This window comes from Heliconius melpomene, unplaced genomic scaffold (assembly GCF_056956725.1).
Source record: "Heliconius melpomene rosina isolate 202511_hmr_F unplaced genomic scaffold, ASM5695672v1 ptg000035l, whole genome shotgun sequence".
Lineage (NCBI taxonomy): Eukaryota > Metazoa > Arthropoda > Insecta > Lepidoptera > Nymphalidae > Heliconius > Heliconius melpomene.
This window is the reverse complement of record NW_028181869.1, coordinates 127276-151646: the sequence shown is the minus strand read 5'-3', so window position 1 is coordinate 151646 and position 24371 is coordinate 127276. Positions and strand designations below refer to the sequence as shown.

The 24371-nt window shown below is 31.3% G+C and overlaps 1 protein-coding gene across 1 annotated transcript in view; it reads left to right on the top strand.

Annotated features, from left to right (window-relative positions):
- LOC146526443 (atrial natriuretic peptide receptor 1-like) overlaps positions 1-20593 on the top strand; it is an 84498-nt gene extending 63905 nt beyond the window's left edge. Inside the window, exons 10-20 of the mRNA XM_085207125.1 lie at positions 3597-3678; positions 6313-6436; positions 8050-8376; positions 9478-9637; positions 11368-11526; positions 11822-11987; positions 12254-12403; positions 12824-13016; positions 15231-15405; positions 17844-18034; positions 18229-20593. Of these exons, the coding sequence (XP_085063251.1) occupies positions 3597-3678; positions 6313-6436; positions 8050-8376; positions 9478-9637; positions 11368-11526; positions 11822-11987; positions 12254-12403; positions 12824-13016; positions 15231-15405; positions 17844-18034; positions 18229-18834 (2333 nt within the window). The 3' untranslated portion in view covers positions 18835-20593. The remainder of the gene's footprint in view (positions 1-3596; positions 3679-6312; positions 6437-8049; positions 8377-9477; positions 9638-11367; positions 11527-11821; positions 11988-12253; positions 12404-12823; positions 13017-15230; positions 15406-17843; positions 18035-18228) is intronic.
- Positions 20594-24371: the final 3778 nt, after the last annotated feature.

Below are 24371 nucleotides of genomic sequence, written 5' to 3'. Positions count from 1 at the left end.
TGTTTGTTTGTTTGTTTGTTTGTTTGTTTGTTTGTTTGTTTGTTTGTTTGTTTGTTTGTTTGTTTGTTTGTTTGAACGCTAAGATCTCTGGATCTACTGGTCCGATTTACATTGTTTTTGTTTTGTATGAAAGCTGCATTCTTCAGAAGTGCTATAGGCTATATAACATTACATTATACATATAAACTAATATATTTTAAAGTACTTTCTAATTTGACATGCAATTTATTCTGCCATGTTAATAACAACCGTCGCGTCGCTACGCAACCGTTACCGCGACATTTTGATATTCATCCTTATGAAAATAAATATAATAGTCACTTTTAGCATTTTATTAGATTGAAATTATAGTTTGCTGTATAACATTCTAATAAATAATTAAGGAGATGTCACTGATTCGGAATGACCTAGCCTACGGGCAGCACAGTATGACCGACGCGAAAATATTCTTATAGTTCAAGCAGGCGTAGCCGCGTCCGGGTCCACTAGTTTTATATAAAACATAAATACCTATATAAACTTCTCGTTAAGATCTCCTCATACTTTAGCCTCGCTTCGCCACCCTTAAATGTTGGGTCGGATAGTCCCACTCGAGTGCTCATTATATGGCACTTATGTTCATTAGGGTTAAACTTGTTGGATATATGTATGTATGTCTATTTAGATATTTTCTCCAAAACTAAAGTTGATAAAAATTACCTACATTCCTCATATTATTGGCGAGTTAAGAAAAAATTAAATAAATAAATAAATCAATCAGAAAAAATAAATAAATTTATATTTTATTTTCTATTCCTTTAAATGAATATTACGTATTACGTACATTTGTAGATAAAGAGGATGGCTTATCTCAGTTCGTAGATTTAATTTTCGACGTGGCATCGCCTGTAGTCTTCACTAGTGCCCTTCTACTGTAAAGCCTCTTGAAGACTTGGATTTGATTAAACTTTTCATCATTTTTCTCTTTTACTCGAATTTCTTATATTTCCAATATTTTATTTCTGAAACTTTTATTATGTCATTAAAATATTGAATTATTTTTGATTTTATTTCAGCTGTCAGTAGACAGATTCTGTAAATCTTGTGTTAATTCGGCACCCAATTCTGGGTTCATGTTGAAAGGCGGTACTCAACACCGCATTTATACTTGTTAAGAAAAATAAGAAATATGTTGATTCGATACGCACTCGGGTGGATTTTTTTTGTAATATTCAAGTCAAGTCATTTTTTTTTTCTAAAGTTTAGTAAAGTTCTAGTAAATTAATAATTATATAGCTCAAGCGGGCGAAGCCGCGTGCGGTTCACTAGTGTGTAAATAAAATAGGTTAGTTATTTGAATTATTGCGCAAAGTAATAAAAGAAGTTGACGCCGTTCCAAGGCAGAAATTAAAGACGAAAGCGCCTTCCGAATAACTAATCTTTTTTACCACGGACACATCACGTTCTTTACTTAAAGAAGAGCGTACACTGGAGTTGATTGTTTCCTTTTTTTTCAGTTTTACACTGTATTCCGAATATAGCACGGTAGGCAGAGAGAATCTAGTGTTAAGACACTCTGTTTCAATTAAAACACTTCCGTTCCCCACTTCGCCGAATTCTGTGGGCATTTAGTGTTCATTGGCGGACCGCACGACTGACATTAATATATTAAATATTTAATTTCCTTAAGTGAGAATCAAACCTACAATCGTTGCGTTAACAGCTGCACGCTTGCTCGCTCGCTCGATTTACTTAAAAGTTAAAAAAACGAAATTCTTATAAGATTATTTAGTTGTCCATCTATCAGTTTGACTACCAAGACCATTTTTCTCAAGAACTCATAAAGGAAAAATGTTGAAATTAATATTAAATCGTTGACCTATAATCATAAATTTGGGGTGGGACCTTCAGGGGGAGAGTTCGATTCCACAATTGATCAATTGTTTTCTCTATTTTTTATAATTTTCCTTTATTTATTCTTCTTACAACCCGACATGTCATTGACGGAGTGATTTATGCTCCATAGGCACTTTCAAAATCCATCAAGGTCTAAGCTGAATCATTAAAATCCTGAAATAATTCAACTGCCTTAGTAGAATGTTTAAGAAAATATACTAGATATCTCTTTATTTCGATCTATATACATTAGGGTAGCTTCACAGATATTAATTAACTCATTGGAATATAGTCACGCATTGTGGCGTTGAGTTCTTCTCGAGAATTCGGTGGAAAGTGGGGAACGGCAGTGTTTTATTGGTAACGGAGTATTTTGCGGGAAACAGCGTGAAGCTAAAAAAATCAGAGTATCACCCAACTTATGTCAATTATTTTTAGCTTAACACTCTGCCTCATAACGGATGGGGATAAAAAGGTTGAATGGAAGTAATATTAGACATAAAAATAAAGTTTATTAAATATTAAAGTTAAAGGAGTTATCTTATAGACCAGTTTGATTTTAGTTTGAGTTTGGTAAACATTTACCATAATCGATATCTTGACTCTTTGAAAACTGTTTTCGTTATAGATATGCACTTATAAATTTTGATCAAACAATCCCCTTTTCGTATTAAATACATAAATATTGTTAGACTTTATATTATTATTTTTTAACTTTACTCTGAATTTCGCATATAGCAGGGTTAACAGAAAGGAACCTAATGTTAAAATACTCTTTTTTGTAGTGATTTCCCGAGAAATTTTTTGCTTATAGCAGGATAGGCAGAAACTTGCAAATCCATTTAAGACGCTTCCTTTCCCCACTCTCCGCTAAATTCTTGAGGCGTTGCGTGTTGAGTGGCGTAACTCAAAATCGCATTTTGCCTCGTTCCCAGAGCAAAGAAATGAAACGTATATTAAATAGTGGACTACAACGATGCGTTTGGTTTTGTTGCCATAGCGAGGAAATGTCTTGAATTTGGACGTAAAATGGAAAACACGAGCACTAGTCTATCTCTCTACTCTCTGCCTATCCTATTCAACGTGAAATAAAACGTGAAAATGGAAAAAAACAATTATAGTAAAATACTGGCGGTTACTTTTCATCAGGCATATGTAGGTCTGTCTTTAGGCGCAGAAATAAATATACGTCAGTCTAGACTACATTAATACTAGGTTGACAAGAGTAAATATGAAAGCTAACAAGAGTTGTCCTGTTCGTGTAATATATTTGTTTTCGTGAAAGTAAAAGATAGTATTAGAGAAGGACAAGTGAAAGGAAAATATCAAATATATTATTCGTAGCTTTGTGTGGACATTGAAAAACTATGTAATTCTATTTAGGTATGCTTAATTTATTTTGTTAATATTATTTAATATAAAAAAAATGTTTAAAAACACAAAAACCCCGACTGCATAAAACTAAAAAGAAAACTAACAAGCCCAATAGTTTCGTGTGCTGTAACAGCGACAGGTTCGATTCCGGATCGAGGAAAATTTCGAGACACAAGAGCAAGGCAATGCAAGGCAAGGCAAGGCAAGAGTTCCGCCAGCCGCCCCCATCTTTGATTTTCACGATTATTACACATCTTACATAGTGATACCAGTGACCACGGACTTAAATAAAATTAATGATAATAATGTTTTATTTGAATTTTTAAATAAATAATATTTTGTTTCAGCTTTACCAGTCTACGCTATTCTGAGTATCGTCCTTAGTTCTGTGGTCGTGATACTGGCAATACTTTCAGTCTTTATTTACAGGTAAGTTTATAATATTAACAAGTTTTAAGCTCTACCAGTCAGAAGTAGTCTTTTGTCTTTTATCTTTATCTTAATCTTATTTAGTCTGGGTCATACCTTACGTATAGCTGGGAGAAGTAACTCTAAGCATTATATATATCTGGAATATCGCATTTGTACTGATATTTCTTTGTTTTCGCGTTTTTAAAAATCTGATTATTGCTTTGTTTTTTTTTTAAATATAATCTTTATTTAATACTAGCGACCCGCTCGCGGTTTCGCTCGCTTGAACTACACAATTATATTTATTTACAAATCTGAATTACTTTCTTGTTCTTATAACATTATAATTTTAAAGATAATATCTATACATTGAAAACTAAAGTTTCAGCGAACTTCAACAATTGAATAAAACATTTATTTTGTAGCTATTTATTTAGTTAGAGAAAATACTTTACACTGAAAAATTTCAAAATGTTAATAGCTATATCATCGCCTAAGACTATATATTATCAGGAGGGTTTATACAATTTTTAAAATCTATTTGTATTCTCTACTATATAAACCCGAACAAAAGTGGATTTTATATTTCTTTTACACTTTCGAATGGTATAAAAATGTAACAGTACGTAACAACAAAAACGGATTTACGAGGTTTACACTCTAAGCCGACGGTATGCGGGATAAATAGTAAAAAAATTAAAAAAATCTAAAATCTTATTTGATTATATATTCTTGTTATTCTTAGCATGTAGAAAATCGTAAAAATATTTTGTAAATCTAACACAAAAGAAAAGATCTCTTTATTTCTTTATCGAATGGTGTGAAAATTGTTTCTAATATCGTATTTCAAGCCCTTTTTTCGGTCTGGGAATATCGTACGAAAACGTGAAATGAAATTCTATTATCGCTTTACTATTTAAGATAAATAAGCAATTTGGAATGAAATATGTATTTTTTTTAGCTTCGTGCTGTATACCTCACACAGCAGGGTAGGCAGATGGAATCTAGTGTTAAAACACTCCGTTCGTCACTTTTCCGCTGAATTCTGGAGGTATTACGTGTTACTTCAAGAAATAGAAATATAAATTTAAATAAATATTTCATCGAACCCACAACCAGTCGTTTTTACAGTCACACTTTATGCCCATATGCTACGAGTGGCCTGATATTTTTAAAAGAAAATCAATACAAATTACTTTCTTAAATTATTATTGCAGAGAAATTTAAATAAAATATAGTGGTAGAAGCTTTAATATGTTTCCATTAGAAGATTCTTTCAGCTCCAGTCAAGAGTGCGATTTCATTTGATTTTCTCATAATATATTTATCCTTCTTGCATATTGACGATACGACACTTGATCTGTTGGTACGTTGACAGAGAAGAAAGGAGAAAGTTTTTATTGTGGTTTTCTTCGATTTGTTTTCCGTAAAGAATATCTTTTCCATTCTATATAGAGTAAACGTAGTGTTAAGACACTCTGTTTTTCATTATAATTGGATTTTTTAACCTATATTACGTTCATTTTAATATACTCACTACTAAGTACTTAGCTATACATATAAATAATGTATTTAAAAAATATTAGAGCTCTATAAATGTATGTCATAATTGAATTTAATATTTGAATATCGAAATTATTTATTTAAAATATAATTCCTTTTGAGGTTCATGATTTATCTCGCACACATCATGGTAGGCGGAGGGAATATTTAGTGTTTTGACACTCCTTTCCCCATTTTCCACTGAATTTTGAAACCATTGCGGAACTCGATGAATCGCTTGTGCCCCTGCACTACTACTGGTCTCTAAAATATAGTATACTAATTTATTAACTTGTTTATTGTTGTTACCAAAACTTGTAATTATAAAAAAGATGTGCACGCACAGACAAAGCACCAAAAACGAACTAGTGTTTTAATAAAAATGTTGTATCCACAGTAATATATTGGCTTGAACGCTATTTCGGGTAATATTATTGAAATTGCCTTTACGATACGACGCGATGGCTGAGCCCGGCTAAAATAAATGGCGTATATCAATTGTTGATAATTTGTGGAATAACGTTTTCTGTTACAGTTTACAGATGTTTTTATAGCTTATTTGGGTTTTATAATTATTAAAATCTAATTAAAGTATAGAAAATCAAACTGACTTAAACACATGTCTATTACGTGGTAATCAATGTAAGGTAACTTAGTATATCCATATCTCAAAAAGCACTGACCCGATTTTGATAAAATTCTAATCATGAAGTAGGTCTCGATATATTTTTTAGTTATCGAGATTGTGGACCATCATATAAACATACATACATAAACGTATACTTCAAAACGCTGCGTTAAGTTATGCCACTCAACACGTAAAACCTCCAGAATTTGGAGAAAAGTGGGAAGTGGTTTTGAAATTTACTAAGATTTGACATACGATTAGCGAATTTTATTTGACACTAAAACGCTTGATAGTGTGTCTGTCAAAATCAGATTATATTCAGCTTTTGAATAATATTCCTAAGCAAGATTCACGCCGTATCACGCAAATAGCAGGATAGGTAGAGAAAACCTGGGAACATAGTGTTAAGACATTCAGTTCCTATTGAAACACTTCTATTTTCCAATGGTATAAATTAATTAAATAAATGTGTTTTTGTTTAGACATTACAAGCTAGAAGCGGAAATAGCGATGATGACATGGAGAGTCAGCTGGAGTGAAGTTTTGCCATCAAGCAGTAGACTACGAGGAAGCGTTTACTCATTGGTTCGAAGGTATAGCACTGGGGTAAGTCTAGTCAAAAAATAGTTTTAAGTATTAGTTTTGAGTATTAATAAAATTATTAAATAAATGAATAATTGAATAAATTATTTATTTAATTAATATCAAACCATTTATAATTTCCATTAATCATCATATATTAAAAAAAAGTAACTTTGAGGCCAGTCGTGGCGCAGAGGCACAAAATGTGACTGTAAAATTGATTGGTTGTGGGTTCGATCCCCACTAGAGGAGAAGAAATATTTATTTAAATTTATATTTCTATTTCTTCGCTCTGGTGTCGAGGCAAACCGCAGCGTTGAGTGCGCGCACTCAACAAGCAAAGCCTTCAAAATTCGACGGAAAGTGGGGAACAGAGTGTGTTAACACTAGGTTCGCTCTGGCTACACTGATATATGCGGGATTCAGCACGAAGCTGATATATAAGTGAAACTTTATACAATAGGGTAAATATACCTAATTTCGTACAGCATTTTAATTTATTATCTATTTTATTTATATTTTCATTACTTCACTCTAATGTAAAAGAAGGCAAAGCGCGATGCTAAGTTACACCACTCAACACGCAATGCCTCTAGAGTGCGGTGAAAAATTTATATGCGTACCCTGCTACAATCGGGATTCAGCGAGCCAAAAAGAATATTTAAATTATTTTGTCATACACCTAAATAATTTATTTAATTAGCTGCTTTATACAAACTTTTGTTGACACAGATGTTTCAAAATAGCTATTTTTTTTCTAAAAAACATGAATATTTATGAGACTAGTGGTGCAAGTAACGATATTTCATTTTTAAATCTAAAAATATATGTATAAAATTTATATTAGAAACAGGTTATTAAAATTGATTTAGTCTCATTCTTAGGCTGTTATTAGCAAATTACCTAATTATATTTTTCTAGCATTGAATTACACAGTGATTTTTTTTATTTTACCATGTCCACTAGGACCGCTTTAAAATGACTATGGAGAAGTATCAGCTTATGCGGTTGACGTTGATTTAAGCTCGATCAGGTTTATGGCGGGTGAGGCCTTTTAAGCCTCAAGTTTTCATAGTTTTGTAAATGTGATGCTTAACTAGGAACGTATCTGATTTTAGTTCCAATTACTTATGTGGTTCTGCTTTAACCAAACCTAGTTCCACTTTGGGTTCCGACTTTTTGTTTTAAAAGAAAACTCGTACAATGTTACAATACTTTTCTTCTATCTTTCTTTCTATTTTTCTTTTTATTTGTTTGTTTGTCAGTGCGTCTGTTTGTCAGTGTTTTTGTTCACGTTAACTCTTAGAAACAGCTTAACTAATTTACATGCAGTTGTCACTACTATTTTTGAACAAATTTAACCCTTAACATTAAGTGTATTGTTTTATTTCAATAAGTTTAAAAATAAAAAAAGTTATGTCATTGTAAAGAAGCAAGCAAGAAAATAATAATATAAGTATTTTAAAGAATTTTCTAAAACTAAAACAATATATTAATATATGATGTTTTAGATCATGAAAGTAAAGAGTCAGATGGGAATATAAATAATGGTGCATTACAAGCGGGCGAAGCCGCACAAAGGTCGCTAGTTTATAAAAAATATGAAATAGGGATATTAAGATATTATATTTTTTCAGACTGCATATTCTGATGAAGCAATGTCACTCGCTGGAGACCGACAAATGTATGCACCGTGGGGCTTTTACAAAGGATGTAGGGTTGCCATTAAGAAAGTGGACAAACAGAGGATAGATCTCACAAGGCCTCTACTTCTAGAACTAAAGAAGATGAAAGATTTGGAGCATGATCATCTAGCAAGGTTTTTTGGAGCCTGCGTAGATCCACCACATTGCTGTCTTCTCACTGAATACTGTCCCAAAGGATCCCTTCAAGATATATTAGAAAATGATACGATCAAATTAGATTGGATGTTCAAAGTTAGCTTGATGCATGACATTGTTAAGGTAAGTTAATTTGTTAGCATTTCTTGATATATGTACGTGCTTTATTATTTTTGCTATATGTGAAATTAATAATTAATTAATATTTTTATTTTCCAATCCAATATAAAATGATAGCAAAACACCTAAGTTGTAGAATAGTAGTTAGCCTAGAAATTATTTATATATAAAATATTATTAAATAGCATTCATAGAAAAGGCTTAAAATTGACCTGAATATTTCACAATGGTAATATTTAGATTTTTTTACTTAGTTGTCTTGATTCGAAGAATAAATTTTTAAGTCTGTATAAACAATGGTACGATAAGAAAATAAATCACGCTCCAAAGTTGTAAATAACAAATTTCCATTTTATTGTTATTCTCGTTTTATAAGCTAAATGGCTACAATGAATTTAATAATAACTTGTATAACATTATTAATACATTTCCTTCAATATATCTTAGCTGTAGACTAATATAATTTTGACCAACGGATTCGAATCGATGACCTCAATTCCACACAGCTAGCAATAAAACGTCAAGGCAGATCTGTAATATAAGCTTAGTTATAGCTTTAAACTTCTAACGGCACGAACGTTATATATCTATAAATTGTCACGAGTTCGCGCAGATTTTCTTCCTTCCACATTGCGTGGGCGTAAATAGGATCGTATAAAACTCGCTTCTAATATAGTTTTATATTACTTTGAAACGTGGCTTTGGCTTTGTTGTTTTTATTTAGTACTGTCGTCGCTGAAATATTTGGTTATTATTAATAAAAAAAAATAATATGGGTATTTCATTAATAATGCAGAATTCATAACAACTATTCTATATAATTTTTTTCTTCTTACAGTTTGTTCTGAAAAGTAATATACTTTTTGGGAAACCATCAACTATAGACACAACACAAATAAATAAGCAATTAAAGATTTAATTTTTTACAAAAGAGATTTTTTACAAAATCGATTTTTCTCTATTTAAGGAAAAAAAGCGAAAATGAAAAAAAAATGAATATATATTTTAATTATGTAATTATTTTTATTATTCAATTTAGTTTTTTAAGCATCAGTACTTATTTATTAATATAAATGAATATTTATCATACATTTTCTTCATCAGGGAATGCATTACCTCCACAGCAGCGACATAAGGTCTCACGGGGCGTTGAAGTCTAGCAACTGTGTAGTAGACTCGCGATTCGTATTGAAAATAACAGATTTCGGTTTAAATGCCCTGAGGACTTCAGAAAAGGATACGAGAGCTCACAGCTATTGGACGCGTAAGTAATAATCATGTTTTCAAGGCTGACTTGACAAATATGCATATAGATAAAAATATTCATGTAGTTATAGATTGTTTTCGTTTTCTTTTTCTGATATGATAAGCCACGGCGTTTAGCTCCGCCGTTGTCCAAGCAATCGAATCTCGAATTCAGACCATGAATGAATGTGGATCGGTGTGTCTTTATTAGATTCTCTCGGAGTGTCTTCTTATGCGGAAAATTATTTCAATAATTTGAAAAATATGTAATGAATAGGTACAAATCTAAAAATGTCCCAAATTCAGGTAGAGAACGGATAGCGGAATATCTTGACACTTTGGTGTCTCTCTGCCTGTTATATACAGAATTGTTCGTGAGACTAAAAATAACAATTCATAGAGTATTTAGTAATGTCAGTAAGTCTCATTAAAATTTAAAATACAAAATTTATTTGATTTATTTGTATGAAGTTTTTTATTGCTTTTTTTAAAATTCGATCTCTTTCAAAATTGCATATTTAAATAAGTATGTTGTCATTATAAAATGTATAAATAGAATGGACCTGTTTTTTTTTTCGAAATATACAACTTGATTTTTGTTTAAAAATTTAAAATGACATCAATATCGTCTACATAACATTTGGAGAATGTCACATTTTGTAACGAAGAGCTTTTAAAATAAATAAATATTTTGTAAACATTACATTGATGTGGTTTTTTCATATTAATTTTAATGTATTAGATGTAACTGACCGACTGATTGTGTATTAAAAATATATTTCTCACGTATTCTCCATTTCAGATTATTTTGACGTTGAGAAGCTAAGAAATATTTTATATTGAAATGCTTATAATGAATCGAGATTTTGCTAAATATTCATAAAATAATCGTCATTTATAAATTTAATTAAAAAAGTAGTTGTTTTCTAACATCAAATATTAATACTTGACAAGTATTACATATACATAAAAGTAAATATCAAACAATATGTTCTGAAAAGCTAAAATTTTTAGACTGTAGTTCATATATCTATTGACGGACTATAGTTTCTATATATGAACTAGTAAAAGCACTTTACATCTTGTATACAATTTCAAAACATGTGGGTTCCTTTCAATAGATGAATATATGACTCGAAAATATATTCGATAAAAATACAGCTTTTGAAAGATTGTAATGATAAAAAATCTACACAATTAGAACAATAATAAAAAATGTTGTTTTTGTATTTTCTGTTCTAAAATATTTTATGGAATATTTTTTGCATTTTTTGTTTTAGTCTTAAATCACTCTCTTTTAAAGGAAAACAGCTAGTAATAATATTTATTTAGAAAACAAATAAAAATTTAAACGTAGCGTGAATTTTTGTACGTTATCTAAATAAGTATTTTTCTTTCCAAAGTGTGGAATGACACTTAAAAATGTGAAAAATTTAAATAATTTTACTGACACTACAATTATATAGTTTTTTGTTTATTGATTATTTTTACTAAAGTTGATCATAATCTCTCTTCTTGTTCGTATTTTTTGTGACTGAAGGTCGTGCCCCGAAAATGCCTTCATGGCTGTGTAGGCAAGCTGCTTCTATCTGGTTCGGTTTTCAGCTTCTCTTGGTGTCTCTTAGGTCTGATGACAAATAAACAGGTATACCTAAAGGTACCCCATCAGGTATAACGTGTGAAGCTAAAAATTAAAGTGTAAAATTTGGTAGCTTATTTCCATAATAACAAGTAAATTTCTTTTATTAGGCCTCCTTTGGACATCACCGGAACTCCTACGTTTGCCCGAACCGCCACCGGAAGGAACACAAAAGGCAGATGTTTACTCGTTCGGTATTATTATGCACGAAATCGTTAATCGACAGGGTGTGTTTTGGCTTGGACCTGGAGTTGATTTATCTCCTAAAGGTAAGATTTACTTATATTATTATATTATCTATGTACGAAAGTATAGGGAACCTGGGAACCTAGTGTTAACACTTTCTCATTATTTTGAAGGTCTTAAATATTTTATTTCCTAGGGAGGGGATCGATCGTTGGTCCCCTCCACCGGGGGCCCCGACTGGCCTCTCTACTTTAGGAACCAGGTTTCTCTTGCCTATCCTGGTGTACGGGATGCAATGTGAATAAAAAATGTATTAATATTGATATTTTTAATATTTCAAAATACAGACATCAGTATAATATAAACGTTCTCATACAGAAACAATAGATGCTGTAATAAGTGGTGGTCTTCGTCCCAACACAAATCATAGTAAATCCTGTGAAGCGGACGACGCCACGGAACTGATGCGCAGATGTTGGGCGGAAGAGCCTTCGGAAAGACCAGACTTTGCCCATCTGAAGGGAGCAGTGAGGAGGCTCAATAAGTAATATTTATGTACATACTGGTGATGGATTTTGTATGGCTAGTTTTTTAATTTTAATTTTTGGGCTGTTAATTTTCGAATCTCTGGAAGACAAATACCTGTTTTCTGTTTTCCACGAGTAAAATCTTAAATTAAATGGAATTTACAACATTGTTAGTAAAATTTGCAAATATTTCTTTTTAGTAAATGTGTCGTAGTCATTGCTTGTATATTATAACACTATCAATTTAAAGAAAAAAATAATAATATAAATAAATATATTTCAGGACACAAGAAAGTAGTAATATATTAGATAATTTGCTTTCCCGTATGGAACAATATGCTAATAACTTAGAATCGTTAGTGAGTGAACGCACGCAAGATTATTTAGAAGAGAAGAAGAAATGTGAAGAACTGCTTTACCAATTGTTACCTAAGTGAGTATTCCTTACAAAATCAAGAAGTCAAAGATAATTCCGATTATAGTAAGTAGAGTAAACATAGAAAACGGAAATAAACTTGTTACCACACCAGAGCGCGGGAATGAAAATAATTTCCTAGATAAACAATTAAGCCTTCAAGCTGCTTAGTTTGAGCAGAAAGAATACGGCGTTGAGTTTCGCTAAACACTTAATGACACAAAATTAGCAAAAAACAGATTCCTTCCTCAAAATACAGGGTGAGTCATATTGAACTTTCCGATTTCAATAAGGTGTGTATTAAAAACAAAGCGACATGCAGTAAAAATTATTTTATTGTTTGAAAGCACATAACATGCAGTTTTAATTTAGTTGGTTTTAAAAATGATATCCAATATAAAAAAATAACATAACACAAAATATACCTTTTTATACTAGATCAGTGGCATCCCAGTTGATTAACGGCCAATCAGTAGTAGCGGAGACTTTCGAACAAGTGACTATATATTTCTCCGACATAGTGGGCTTCACTGCGCTCTCCGCGTCGTCCACGCCCATGCAGGTCGTGGACTTACTTAACGATTTGTACACCTGCTTCGATTCGATTGTGGAAAATTATGATGTTTATAAGGTAAGGTTATTTTTTTAAAATCTAATTGTGAAATATACATTTAAAAGTAATAAATTATTTCTGTTTTGCTTATCTTTATATATAAAAGGACTTGTCCTCACTGACTGAGGTAAGACGCACGCACAGCCGTAACCGCTGATGGTAAAAATGTGAAATTTGGACAGATGTTTACTTTCGTAATCTGGACATCCACTAAGAAGGGATTTTGAAAAATTTTAACCCTAAAGGGGTGAAATAGGGGTTGATAATTTGTATGGAAAAAAATTGAAATCTTCACTGATTTTTATAAAATTGTAAATTCAGACTCTTAAAAATATTTAATTGAACACGTGTTTCACGGTTTTTTAGAATTTAACCCCTAAAGGTTCAAATAAGGGGTTGAAAGTTAGTATGGAAAAATCATTAAATCGCCACCGATTTTTTTTTAATTTGAAATTTAGACTCTTAAAAATATTTCATTGAACACATGTTTCGTGGTTTATTTTAATTCATCCCCTAGGGGTGCAAATAAGGGGTTGTAAGTTTGTATGGAAAAATCTTTAAATCGCCACCGATTTTTATAAAATTTAAAATTGAAACTCTTAAAAATATTTCAGTGAACACGTGTTTCATGGTTTATTAGACTTCACCCCTAAATACGCAAGCGAAGCTGCGCGCGTCCGCTAGTCATATATATACATATTATTATTCTTTTAATAATTCAAAATAATGCCTTTTTTATAAGCATTAGTTATTATAATTTAAATATTTATTTGTTGTGCATGAATCCACGTTTAAAAGTTTCTACGTTTTAAAATTTATTTATATTTTATATTATAAATTAAACAGCAAAATTGATATTTCAATTTTCACAATTTGTATGGTAAGTATCTAATTTCAAAATAAATTTTCAATATTATAAAAGCTCTATCATTTTCTAATAAGGCTAAGCTCGTACGTCGTTCCGTGAAATTCTAATTATCTCCATATATAAAGCTTACACTAAGCGATTTTCCGAACAAAGTAATGAACACAGTTAATCTATCTGGATAAAAATTTTCTTTTAAATATTTGTTTTTAATAAAGAGAGAATCCAAGGTAAAGACAAGCTGAAAAAATGCACAGAAAAGCAATTTGTGTAATAGTGTATGTAGGTTTCACGCTGTTATAGAGGAAATCTTTAAACCTAGTTTCGTTCTCCACTTTCCGGTGAATTCTAAATTTTTTAGATTCAAATCAGCAGTAGCAGTAACTGAAATAAGCGCTTTCAATTAAAGAAATCCTTATATTTATTATATTAAAAGTAAATCCTCATATTTATTATATTAGTATAGGAATCATATATGCCAAAATAGAAAATAACAAAGTAGTCATATTGTAGACATATCGTAGACATATCGTAGACATATCGTAGACTACACGGGAGAAACCGCAAGCGGGTCGCTAGTATATAAGACAGGCTAAATTTCTTAAAAATAAATAATACCTGGATTAAATTTAATAACTCAATTTAATTCAATTATTGAACTTTCATATTTCAATTTCAACATGACTTTTGAGATGGAAAGCTTATCACTATCTAATAATGTGAACCTATTGTGCCTTAATCCATTCCTGATTTAATTTAAATCTAGTAAGATAAAATCTTATTTAGTATGAAATTGGAATTCTTAATTTTATTAAGATTGTTACATAAAGAAATTAGACTCCGTAGTCGTAGGCGTAGGTGTAGCGTCACAGAGTTTGAATGTAAACGTGAAAGTTGAGGGTTCGGTTTCTAGTCAGAGGAATTAATTATTTACATTTCCTCCTTTTAGCACGACAAAACGTGGCGTTTAATTCCACAACTTAACTACATATAATGTATTTAAAGGTAGGTGGTAAGTGGGGACGTATGTTAACATTAATAACATAAAATTTCTTTCAGTAGATACCTTCATAAAAATGTCTAAAAGCAATTAAAACTAAAATTATCGTGCATTTGTTTATTTTGATTTATAATAGAATAGATTGAGGGAATCTAGTGCTAAGACACTCCGTTCTCCTCATACCCACATATTTTCAAGACATTGCGTTGCGTTTTCGCGATTTGCCTAATTACCAAACTGAGAAAAGGGACAACAAGTCCACAACAAAATTTTAAAGACCCAAAATCGATTCCAAATATATTATTTTACCATCTAATTAATACATATAAAATTGCTATTATAAAATTATATTTAACCCCATCACCAGGTGGAGACCATAGGCGACGCGTACATGGTGGTCTCAGGGCTGCCTGAGCGCAACGGCACGAGGCACGCGTGCGAAGTCGCGCGCATGGCACTAGCTCTGCTCGACGCGGTGCGACGCTTCAAGATTAGACACCGACCGCACGATCAATTGAAATTGAGGATTGGATTGCATTCTGGTGTGTATTTGTATATCCTACCTATGTTATATTATATATTATTATATGATTATTATTTTATTAATATTATACATATACATGTGAAAGTTTTTAATGCTGGACAAATTTAGATGAAACTTAAGTGATACAAGGTTTTATATGATAACTAGTGGACCCGAACGCGGCTACGCCCGCTTGAACTATACGAATATTTATTAAATATATTTATGAAATTATTTTCAGTTTACAATAGAGAGATGCGTTAAGCAAGCTCATTTTGGGTGACGTTTTATAACAACAAACTTTGCAAATCGTTGCTTAGCAACGACGGTTTTATTAACATGGCGGAATAAATTGCATGTCAAATTAATAAGTATTTTAATATATGGGTACATATCAAAAATATTTCAAATATGAGAAAAAAAAGTATCCTATGTTCATCCCGAGACCCTCAGGTATCTCTATATGAGTATTTTATCACAATTAAATTCGCGGTTTGGTCCTGATTGCGTAAAAGACAGACAGATAGACAGACAGACAGACATATAGACAGAGTTACTTTCGAATTTATAAATAAATAAATAAATAAAAAGTATTTTTATTGACTAAAAAGTATTTAACTTAACTAGCTTTATGCTGTATCCATGGCGAGGTAGCCAGAGGGAACGGAGCGCCAAACGCTACGGTCTCTGTCCTCTGTCATCAACTTCTCCATACACGCCCTCCGGAGGGTCCCCGTGCTTTTTACGTGACCTTCCTCCAGTAAAAAGTTAAAATAGATAGTGAATACATGATGACATATTAAAAGAATGGAAATTTCTTTCCAAGCATATAAAAATGATTTAGTTCCAACTTATATTATTTGAAATTAATTTTACTATTATTTTATTAATGTTAACTTAACTAAGTATGCGAATAGTAATTTATTTATGTTAAAATGATAGTCTATCAAGTAAACTGACAGGGATTTAATAGAGAGATCTAAAACAGATTCTCAGTATCCATATTTAATTTCAAACTAAATTGTTATATATATATATATACATTGCTTAGATTATAATTATAATGTGGTCGTACATAAGCGGCAAAGCCACTGATTGTGAACGCGACGCGATGGTTGCGAGTTCGATTCTGACATATTGAATTATTAGGGAATAAATTTTATTATTTGGGCAATTATGTTTATTTCTCGGCTCTCGTAGAGACGTTAGAGACTTCGTGGTGTTAAATTACGTCACACAATACTCTGGTAGTATTGAAAGAGTACAACGAGGCGAAGCGCGACGCTGACCAGTCAATAACAAATGGCTCCAGAACTTAGTGGAAAGTTAGGAATAAAAGTTTTTTTATTAGGAATAGAGTGTCTTAATACTAGGGTTCCAGGTTCCATTTTCGTCCCTTACTATAAGGCTTCAAAGGAAACTAACAACAATAAGTATTTCTTACCCTTTACCTAATTCGTATTCGAATAATTATATTCAAAAAGTTTTCGTTTTCCGATCTAAAATTACAATGCTAGAACGATGTTAGGAAGTTTCTGGAGTTGGAATAACAGAGAATTTAACTTATTTGTAACATAATAAATGTACCTGCCTCGTAACTAATCAGGTTCGTTTGGAATTTCTATATTTGTTTTACGTTCTTTTCTTCATGATTCAGGCCGTTACGGCGCAAGGGTACGAGGGTGTGACTGTAACGGGGGTGGGTTCAGTCCTTACTCGGGGGTGTGAAATATTATTTATTAATATTTTCATCATCATTTTCAGAGCTATGCTACATTCAACGTACATACATATCCTTAATAAAACTAGTGATTTTGCGTGTTAATTGACGGGACCCAGTGCCGCGTTATTAATTAATTCCCCAAGTGCGAATCGAACCTACAACTTCACTACGATAGCTAAAACTTTATACACCTTAAGAATTTTATAGAGCTGTAAAGGAAGGATTTCAATTATAATAAGCTAAATTGAACAAAGGCAAAAATAAAGTAAAAGAAAATAGAGTGAAAAAAGTAAAGTAAAAAGCTTTGGTTCATAAATAAAACATCAGAAAGCGAAATGATATTGCACCAGATAGAAAAAGCCTTTGTGGCCAAGGATTTTCATCTAAATTGCAATTGCCTTGTAAAATTTTGCAGATCGATATAGAAAAATCATATTAGCTTCGGAGCGGTCGTATTTACATCTTATTATGTGTTGGTTCGTTTTTTTTTCTTCTTTTTCAGCTTAAAGTTATATTCGCATATAGGTACAGGGAACCTGGAAACCTAGTGTTCGAACACTACGTTCTTCCCGTCCGTCAGTCAGGACCCATTTTCTTAAGAACGCGTGGAGGTATCAGGCTGAAAATTTTATCTTATACTCAGGTCTACTATTCCATGTAGCTATCATTAAATAAAACTTCTAAGCCAAAGCAATCTATAATAGATACAGCATAATTAAATTGTTTTTTCACAGGTCCCTGTGTGGCTGGCGTCGTTGGACTGAAGATGCCAAGATACTGTCTCTTCGGTGATACAGTCAACACAGCCTCAAGAATGGAATCTAATGGTGAAGCACTGAAAATACACGTGTCGCAAACTACGAAGTCTCTGCTTGATACTTTTGGTACATTCCGTTTAGAATGTAGGGGAGAGGTTGCTATGAAGGTATGTTATATTACACTCAACCAATTGTAAATAATAATAAATGAACTAAAAGTACCTTTGCTTTGGAAAAGGTAGTAAGGATTAGATATATTTAGATTAATATATAATTGATTCGAATCATAATTGAATAATCTAAGTAAATAGCTACGAGCGATTTGCTCGTCTAATATTAACTTCGTATTTTTTTATAACAGGGCAAAGGACTACAAGTAACTTACTGGCTTTTGGGTGAAATTGTAGATCCAAAGGCACCAAGAGAAAAACCACCGCTAAAAAAATTACAAGCGCAGTCAACGGAGAGTGGATCACTATCACATTTAACTCCATTCAGACAGCGATTAGATCAAGGATCCAGATCCTCCAGTAGGCGGGGTTCAGGAGTACTTCTACATAAACAATCAGATATTAATAAGCTGGAAAGAGAAGTACAACCAATATTGCAAGTGATCAAAATGCAAAGGCAGCATTCTGATCCAAATGAGCGTGTCACCAATGGAGTAGTTGAAGCTGAGGAGTTGGACAAGCTTAGCATATCAAATTCTATGTCATTATCTGTTAACACTTTTAATCATAATAATTTAAGTCAAACAGGCCAGCCGAAAGTTAAACTGAAGGAGTGCCAAATGAATTCAATCAGTAATCACAAATCGAATAAATTAGGTAATAACAATTGGATACCTAAGTTACCTACAGCGACTTCCTTCGATAACGGCGCTAGGAAAGTCTCCGAATGTCTGAAAGATTATAGTAGCGTTCCATTATTGTCTAAAGCTGAGAAACCAAATGATTCCATTGTGTAAGAGATAGATAGAGAGTAGAAGAACATGTATTTATAACCAATCTTTGTCATTTATGGTGTAGTACTGATAAAATCGATTTTATGTAGTCAAAATGACAATTGAAATATTTTAGAAACGATATCGATATCGTCTATTAGTGAAATAGTTATAATTTAAATTGTATAAAAGTTAAAGATTTTGATGTAACTCTGACTACAATAAATAACAAAAAAGATCTAGATAAGACAAGATTTAATAAAGACGAGAATAATAATTCTTCTAAAGTTAACGTAATGTTTAGATATCTTCTAAATAAAATAGTGAACTTTTAAAATATTTTTCCATGTGACAAATTTCTTGATATAATAAATCTACTGAACTGTCAGCACTGTCTCTATCCATTGGAGGTTTTATGAATGTTAAAAAATAATATAATAGTTCCTTTAATTCTTGTTCACTTAAAGTTTTAAGAGATGTTTAAAAAGGTGTCAGATACGTAAATTCAAATCCTAATTCGTGGTAATTATGTTTTATAAAATATTTTCTTTTAAAAATTTGGTTAGACGAAGCGGTTTTAAAATTAAAATTTAACTTTAAACTTATTACATAATACGAATATTTACATTTTCATTAGCAAATTCATTAAAATTTAGTTCACAAAACCTCACATTTAGCTATGTTTGCCAAACATATAATAAAATGAACGTAAAATTTGCTAAGCTTTTTCCAACAAAAGGCGAAAATTTGACGAACTTCATTAAACGTTTTTTAGTACTTTGTACCTTTTATATGTGATAAATTGTTATTTATTGGATTATTTCGTTATTCGGTGTACATATTACTTTTTAATAGAGAGCTCTCGTTATTGATAATAAACCAATTATTATGTTAGAAACGTTTATTAATTAAGATATTGATTGCTTCTTTCATATATAAATCCATTGTTAATAAAGTACTTCTATGTGTATATATATATATATATATGTATATATATATAAAAGCAGGTGATGACTAACGGCCCAAATGCGGCTTCGCCCGCTTTACATTAAATGTAGCCTTCGTGTTATTTTAAAGGAATAACCTACATTTTTGTAAAGTTTCGTCTAAATTTGTCAGTCGTTTTGCGTGGAAGTGGAAGCAACCATCCTTTCAAATTTTCACATTATTTTTTTATATTTTTAAATGTATCTTTTTTTTATAATAATTTATATTTAAAAATGTAAAATTGATTCGCTAATTTAATAAAAGTATATGCTGTTAGTAAGATGAAATTGAGGTATCACCTTTTGCGAATGACGTTAAGTCGTTCTATGTAGGGGATATAATATTAAAAGATGAATGGAAGATAATATATGAAATAATGGATAAAAAAAATAATGGATAATATTAGAAAATATTTACATCGTCGTCGCACTTTAGGTTCATTTTGTTTACAGTGACTGAAATTAAAGTCCTTTTAGATTATATTCCTTCCATATAGTAGTTCTTAGTACGAAAAAGAAAACGTTTATAAATATGATTTTTTATATGTTTACAAAAAATATTTATTATATCAATGAAAATACTTAAATTTGGCATACATTTTAAATGAAAGAAGCAGTCAAATCTAATAAATTTTAAGTATTTATTATGAGTGATAAGTTTATGTTGTAAATAATAGTTTTTATTTATTGTAAATATTACGGTGTTTTCGTAATTTTATTGTGATCTTAGAGAGGTGTAATTGTGTTTCAAGTTAAATTGTGGAAAATTTCATGTTTTAAATTATAGTAATAAAATGAGTGAGAATCATATTAAAATGCAGTTTTATTAAATAAAATATTAAAAAAATAATATTTACTCATTTATTTACGAAAAGTAAGCATAATGAAGAAGAAAATTACTTTACGCTTTTGACAGCCCGCATTTGCAAATTTGCAAAACCTAATACTGCTCTTTTGACCACCAGCGAGGAAATGAAACTAATTCATTTACCCGAGTCGGAATCGAACTTACAACTGTTGTGTTTACAGTCATACTAATAATGTTAGTTTAATTATTTAAAAAAAACATTACCTACCTAATAAGTAGAATATTGTTATAGTAGAGTATAGTATATAGTAAATGTCAAACCACGAACAACACTGAAAACAGCAACCGCATCGTCGCCGGATATTGTTGATTGAATTGACTGTAACTAGAAATCTATTAATACATTGTTAGCATACAAGTGTAAATGTGGGTAGATTTAGGTGAAAAAGACAATAAAAGCTGTGGAATTCTGTTGCTTAAAGGTGGAAGTCCTGATTGGAAGGTATCTAGTGAGTAGTGTTGTTCTTGAGTGACATGTCTTATTGTAATTACGTGGAACCTCTGTCCGAGTACGTTGGAAACATATAGACGGTATGTGTTTTTATCGTGTTTATTTTAAAAACGTTAACCGCTTCCGTTCTCTAACAATATATAATATCGGATTGTAACTACTTTTCTTATTAAAGAGAAATAAAATTTATATTTTCATAAATAAATTAATATAATAAATACATTTTAAAATATAAAAAACACTATATTTCTCACGAAGCAGTGTAGGCATAGACATCAGAGCGAGGAAATGAAAATTTATATAATATATCTTTTCCCCGAATGGGAATCGAACTCACAGCCGTCGTTACGGTCGCACACTTATACCCCAGCGCCACAGCGGCCTTAAATAGATAAATAAATAAATAAAATTACTATATTAAATTTCTAATCGTAAATAACATACCACAAATTAGTTCTCACGTTCAACAAATTAGTAAATTTCCATAACAGATAGAGTGTATGTAGACTTAACTAAGTAATAATAAACTAGGATATGCTAATACACTGTTTGTAGATTAAAGCTTACTTCAAATAGATTATTCAAAATAATGTTTATAAGGGTTTCTTGATCGAAATTTTGGTTGAAGTGTATATTTTACGTATTATAAGATATAAATTAGATATTAGATTTAGTTTTTTAGGTAAATCCTGCACAAGGTAGAGTAGGCACTAGGGTTTCCCATTTTCCGCCAAATTCTTGAGCTCTTTGCCTGGTTACCAGAGCGAGAGAATGGAAATATTAAATGTTTTGTTCTCTAGAATGGAATGGAACCACAATTGTTATTAACGAAAGTGGGAGCAGAAGTATCTTAACACTGGTTCCCTTGCGTTGCGTTCATAGCGTGATGATTAAAAAAATATTCGCCGAAAAACAAGAAAAAGCAGATTTTTTTAAAATCCTTCGTATTAATAGACGAATCTCAACTACGCCTCGTTACTAGAGCAAGGAAATGAAAATATTTATTATTTAATTTCTTCTACTGGGAATTGAACCCACAACCAGCCGTATGCCTGTGTCCTTGCACCACGACTGGTCTCCTAAAAAAAATTTTAATACAAAATTTACTATATCGAATAATCGTTTTCTTGTTGAAATATGTATATGGGAATATGCTAACACACGCGTAGCAGATGTTCTGAAATATGTTTTTCAGATGTAGCTTAAATATGACATGTTGTTTTGCTATTGTTATACAGCGATGTAAGAATAATCCATACCTATATTATAAATTCTGTCTGTCTGTCTGTCTTTTACGCAATCAGGGCCAAACCGCTAACTTTATTGTGATAAAATACTCATATAGAGATACTTGAGGGTCTCGGGATGAACATAGGATACTTTTTTTCTCATATTTGTAATATTTTCGTTATATACCAACATATTAAAATAATTATTAATTTGAAATGCAATTTATTCCGCCATGTTAATAACAACCGTCGCTATGCGACCGTTGGTAAGCAACGATTTGCGAAGTTTGTTGTTAGAAAACGTCACCCAAAATGAGCTTGCTTAACGCATCTCTCTATTGAAAGCTGAAAACAATTTCATAAATATATTTAATAAATATTCGTATAGTTCAAGCGGGCGTAGCCACGTTCGGGTCCACTAGTATAAAATATATTTTATAGTTTTTTTACTATTTTAATAAGTATAATATATATATATATATATAGGTAAACTTTTTTGTATATATAGGTACTTCTTCAAGCAATTTTTAGTATTTGAGGCCATCACAGTGGAACTAACAAACAAAATGTTGTAGGTTCGATTCTCTATTAAGAAAATGTAACCGTTTTCCTGCTTTGGTCTGCGTCTTGACACTAGGTTCTTAATGATTACATTTTTATTGTATAAAAAATTAAGAGAGCAGTTAATCCTATACAGGTTTAGTTTTATTTTTGCTTCATGTTATGTTCCGCGCATAGCAGGGTAGATAGGGTAAATAGGGATTCTGGGAACCTAGTATTACGATACTCCGTTCCCATTAAGGCACTACCATTCTTCTTTTTCTGTGGAATAGTTGAGGCTATTGTTGTTATATTGTCAGGTAATTAAAATAGTTTATTCCACCGAGTGGGAATCGAAGCCACAACTACCGCTGCGCTACGACGGTCTTTAAAAAGTACCTATATCACAATATAATGAACATTCGAGACCAAACAATTTGTGAAATTCCCACACATTTCCTTTTAACTTGAATAACTGTTGTATTTGACAGAAGGTATATTAAAAACTAGTGGCGTTTGAAGTGTGGGTAGATTGACAAAAAATACAGAAATGACGATGAAAAAAAAGTATTAAACCTTTATACTGAAGTTGCGTGGACTGTATGTGGGATTTCAATTATTGAAACGCGGATTTAAATGAAATCGTTGCCTTTACGATACAGATTTCGATTATAGTTAATGGATTTATTATATTCTCGTAAATATGTATAAACAAGAAATTACTAAAAGTATAACACTATTTGAGACTAGTCGTGGAGCATGCGTATGTAAGCGCGATAGGTTGTAGGTTCGATTTCCACTTAACGAATTTAAAAAAAAACATATTTTCATTTTCATTGCTCTGAGAGAAACTAAGTGCCTTCACACTCGGTTCCCAGGAGTGTTGAGACTCTTCGTTCCTTATATTCTGCCGAATTCTAGAAGCATTGTGTGTTGAGCGGCGGAACTTAACGCCGCACTTAGCTTTAACACTATAGCGACTATACAATAGTTCCGATAGCGATGAAATGAAAATATAAATTTAAATAAATATCTAATTTCCTCGAGTGAGAATCGAACCAGACGCGTTTACAATTGCACACTTGTTTGGCCTTATTTTAATGTTTACATTAATTCTTTAAACCATTAATTATTAAAAATTTTAAAAATAAAAATTCTTTTAAATATTGATTTATATATTAATTAAAACTCATATATTTTATTCATATGTTGTAAACTGTTCAAGATATAATTTTAATTTACTATATCACTAAACTTTGAAAACCCAAAGGAGTAGACAAATTAGAAATCCATTTCAAGTCTAGACATGGTATTTTATTGATACTACAAAAAGGACTTTATTAGTACAATTAAACGATAATTAGAGCCAAAACATATTATTCATTTTTAATCGTATTTCCCAGATAAATTATTAGAATCTGTTCTTAATTTCTGTTAGCTTCACGCTGTATCCCGCACGTAGCAGCGTAGAGAGGGAACCTTATGTT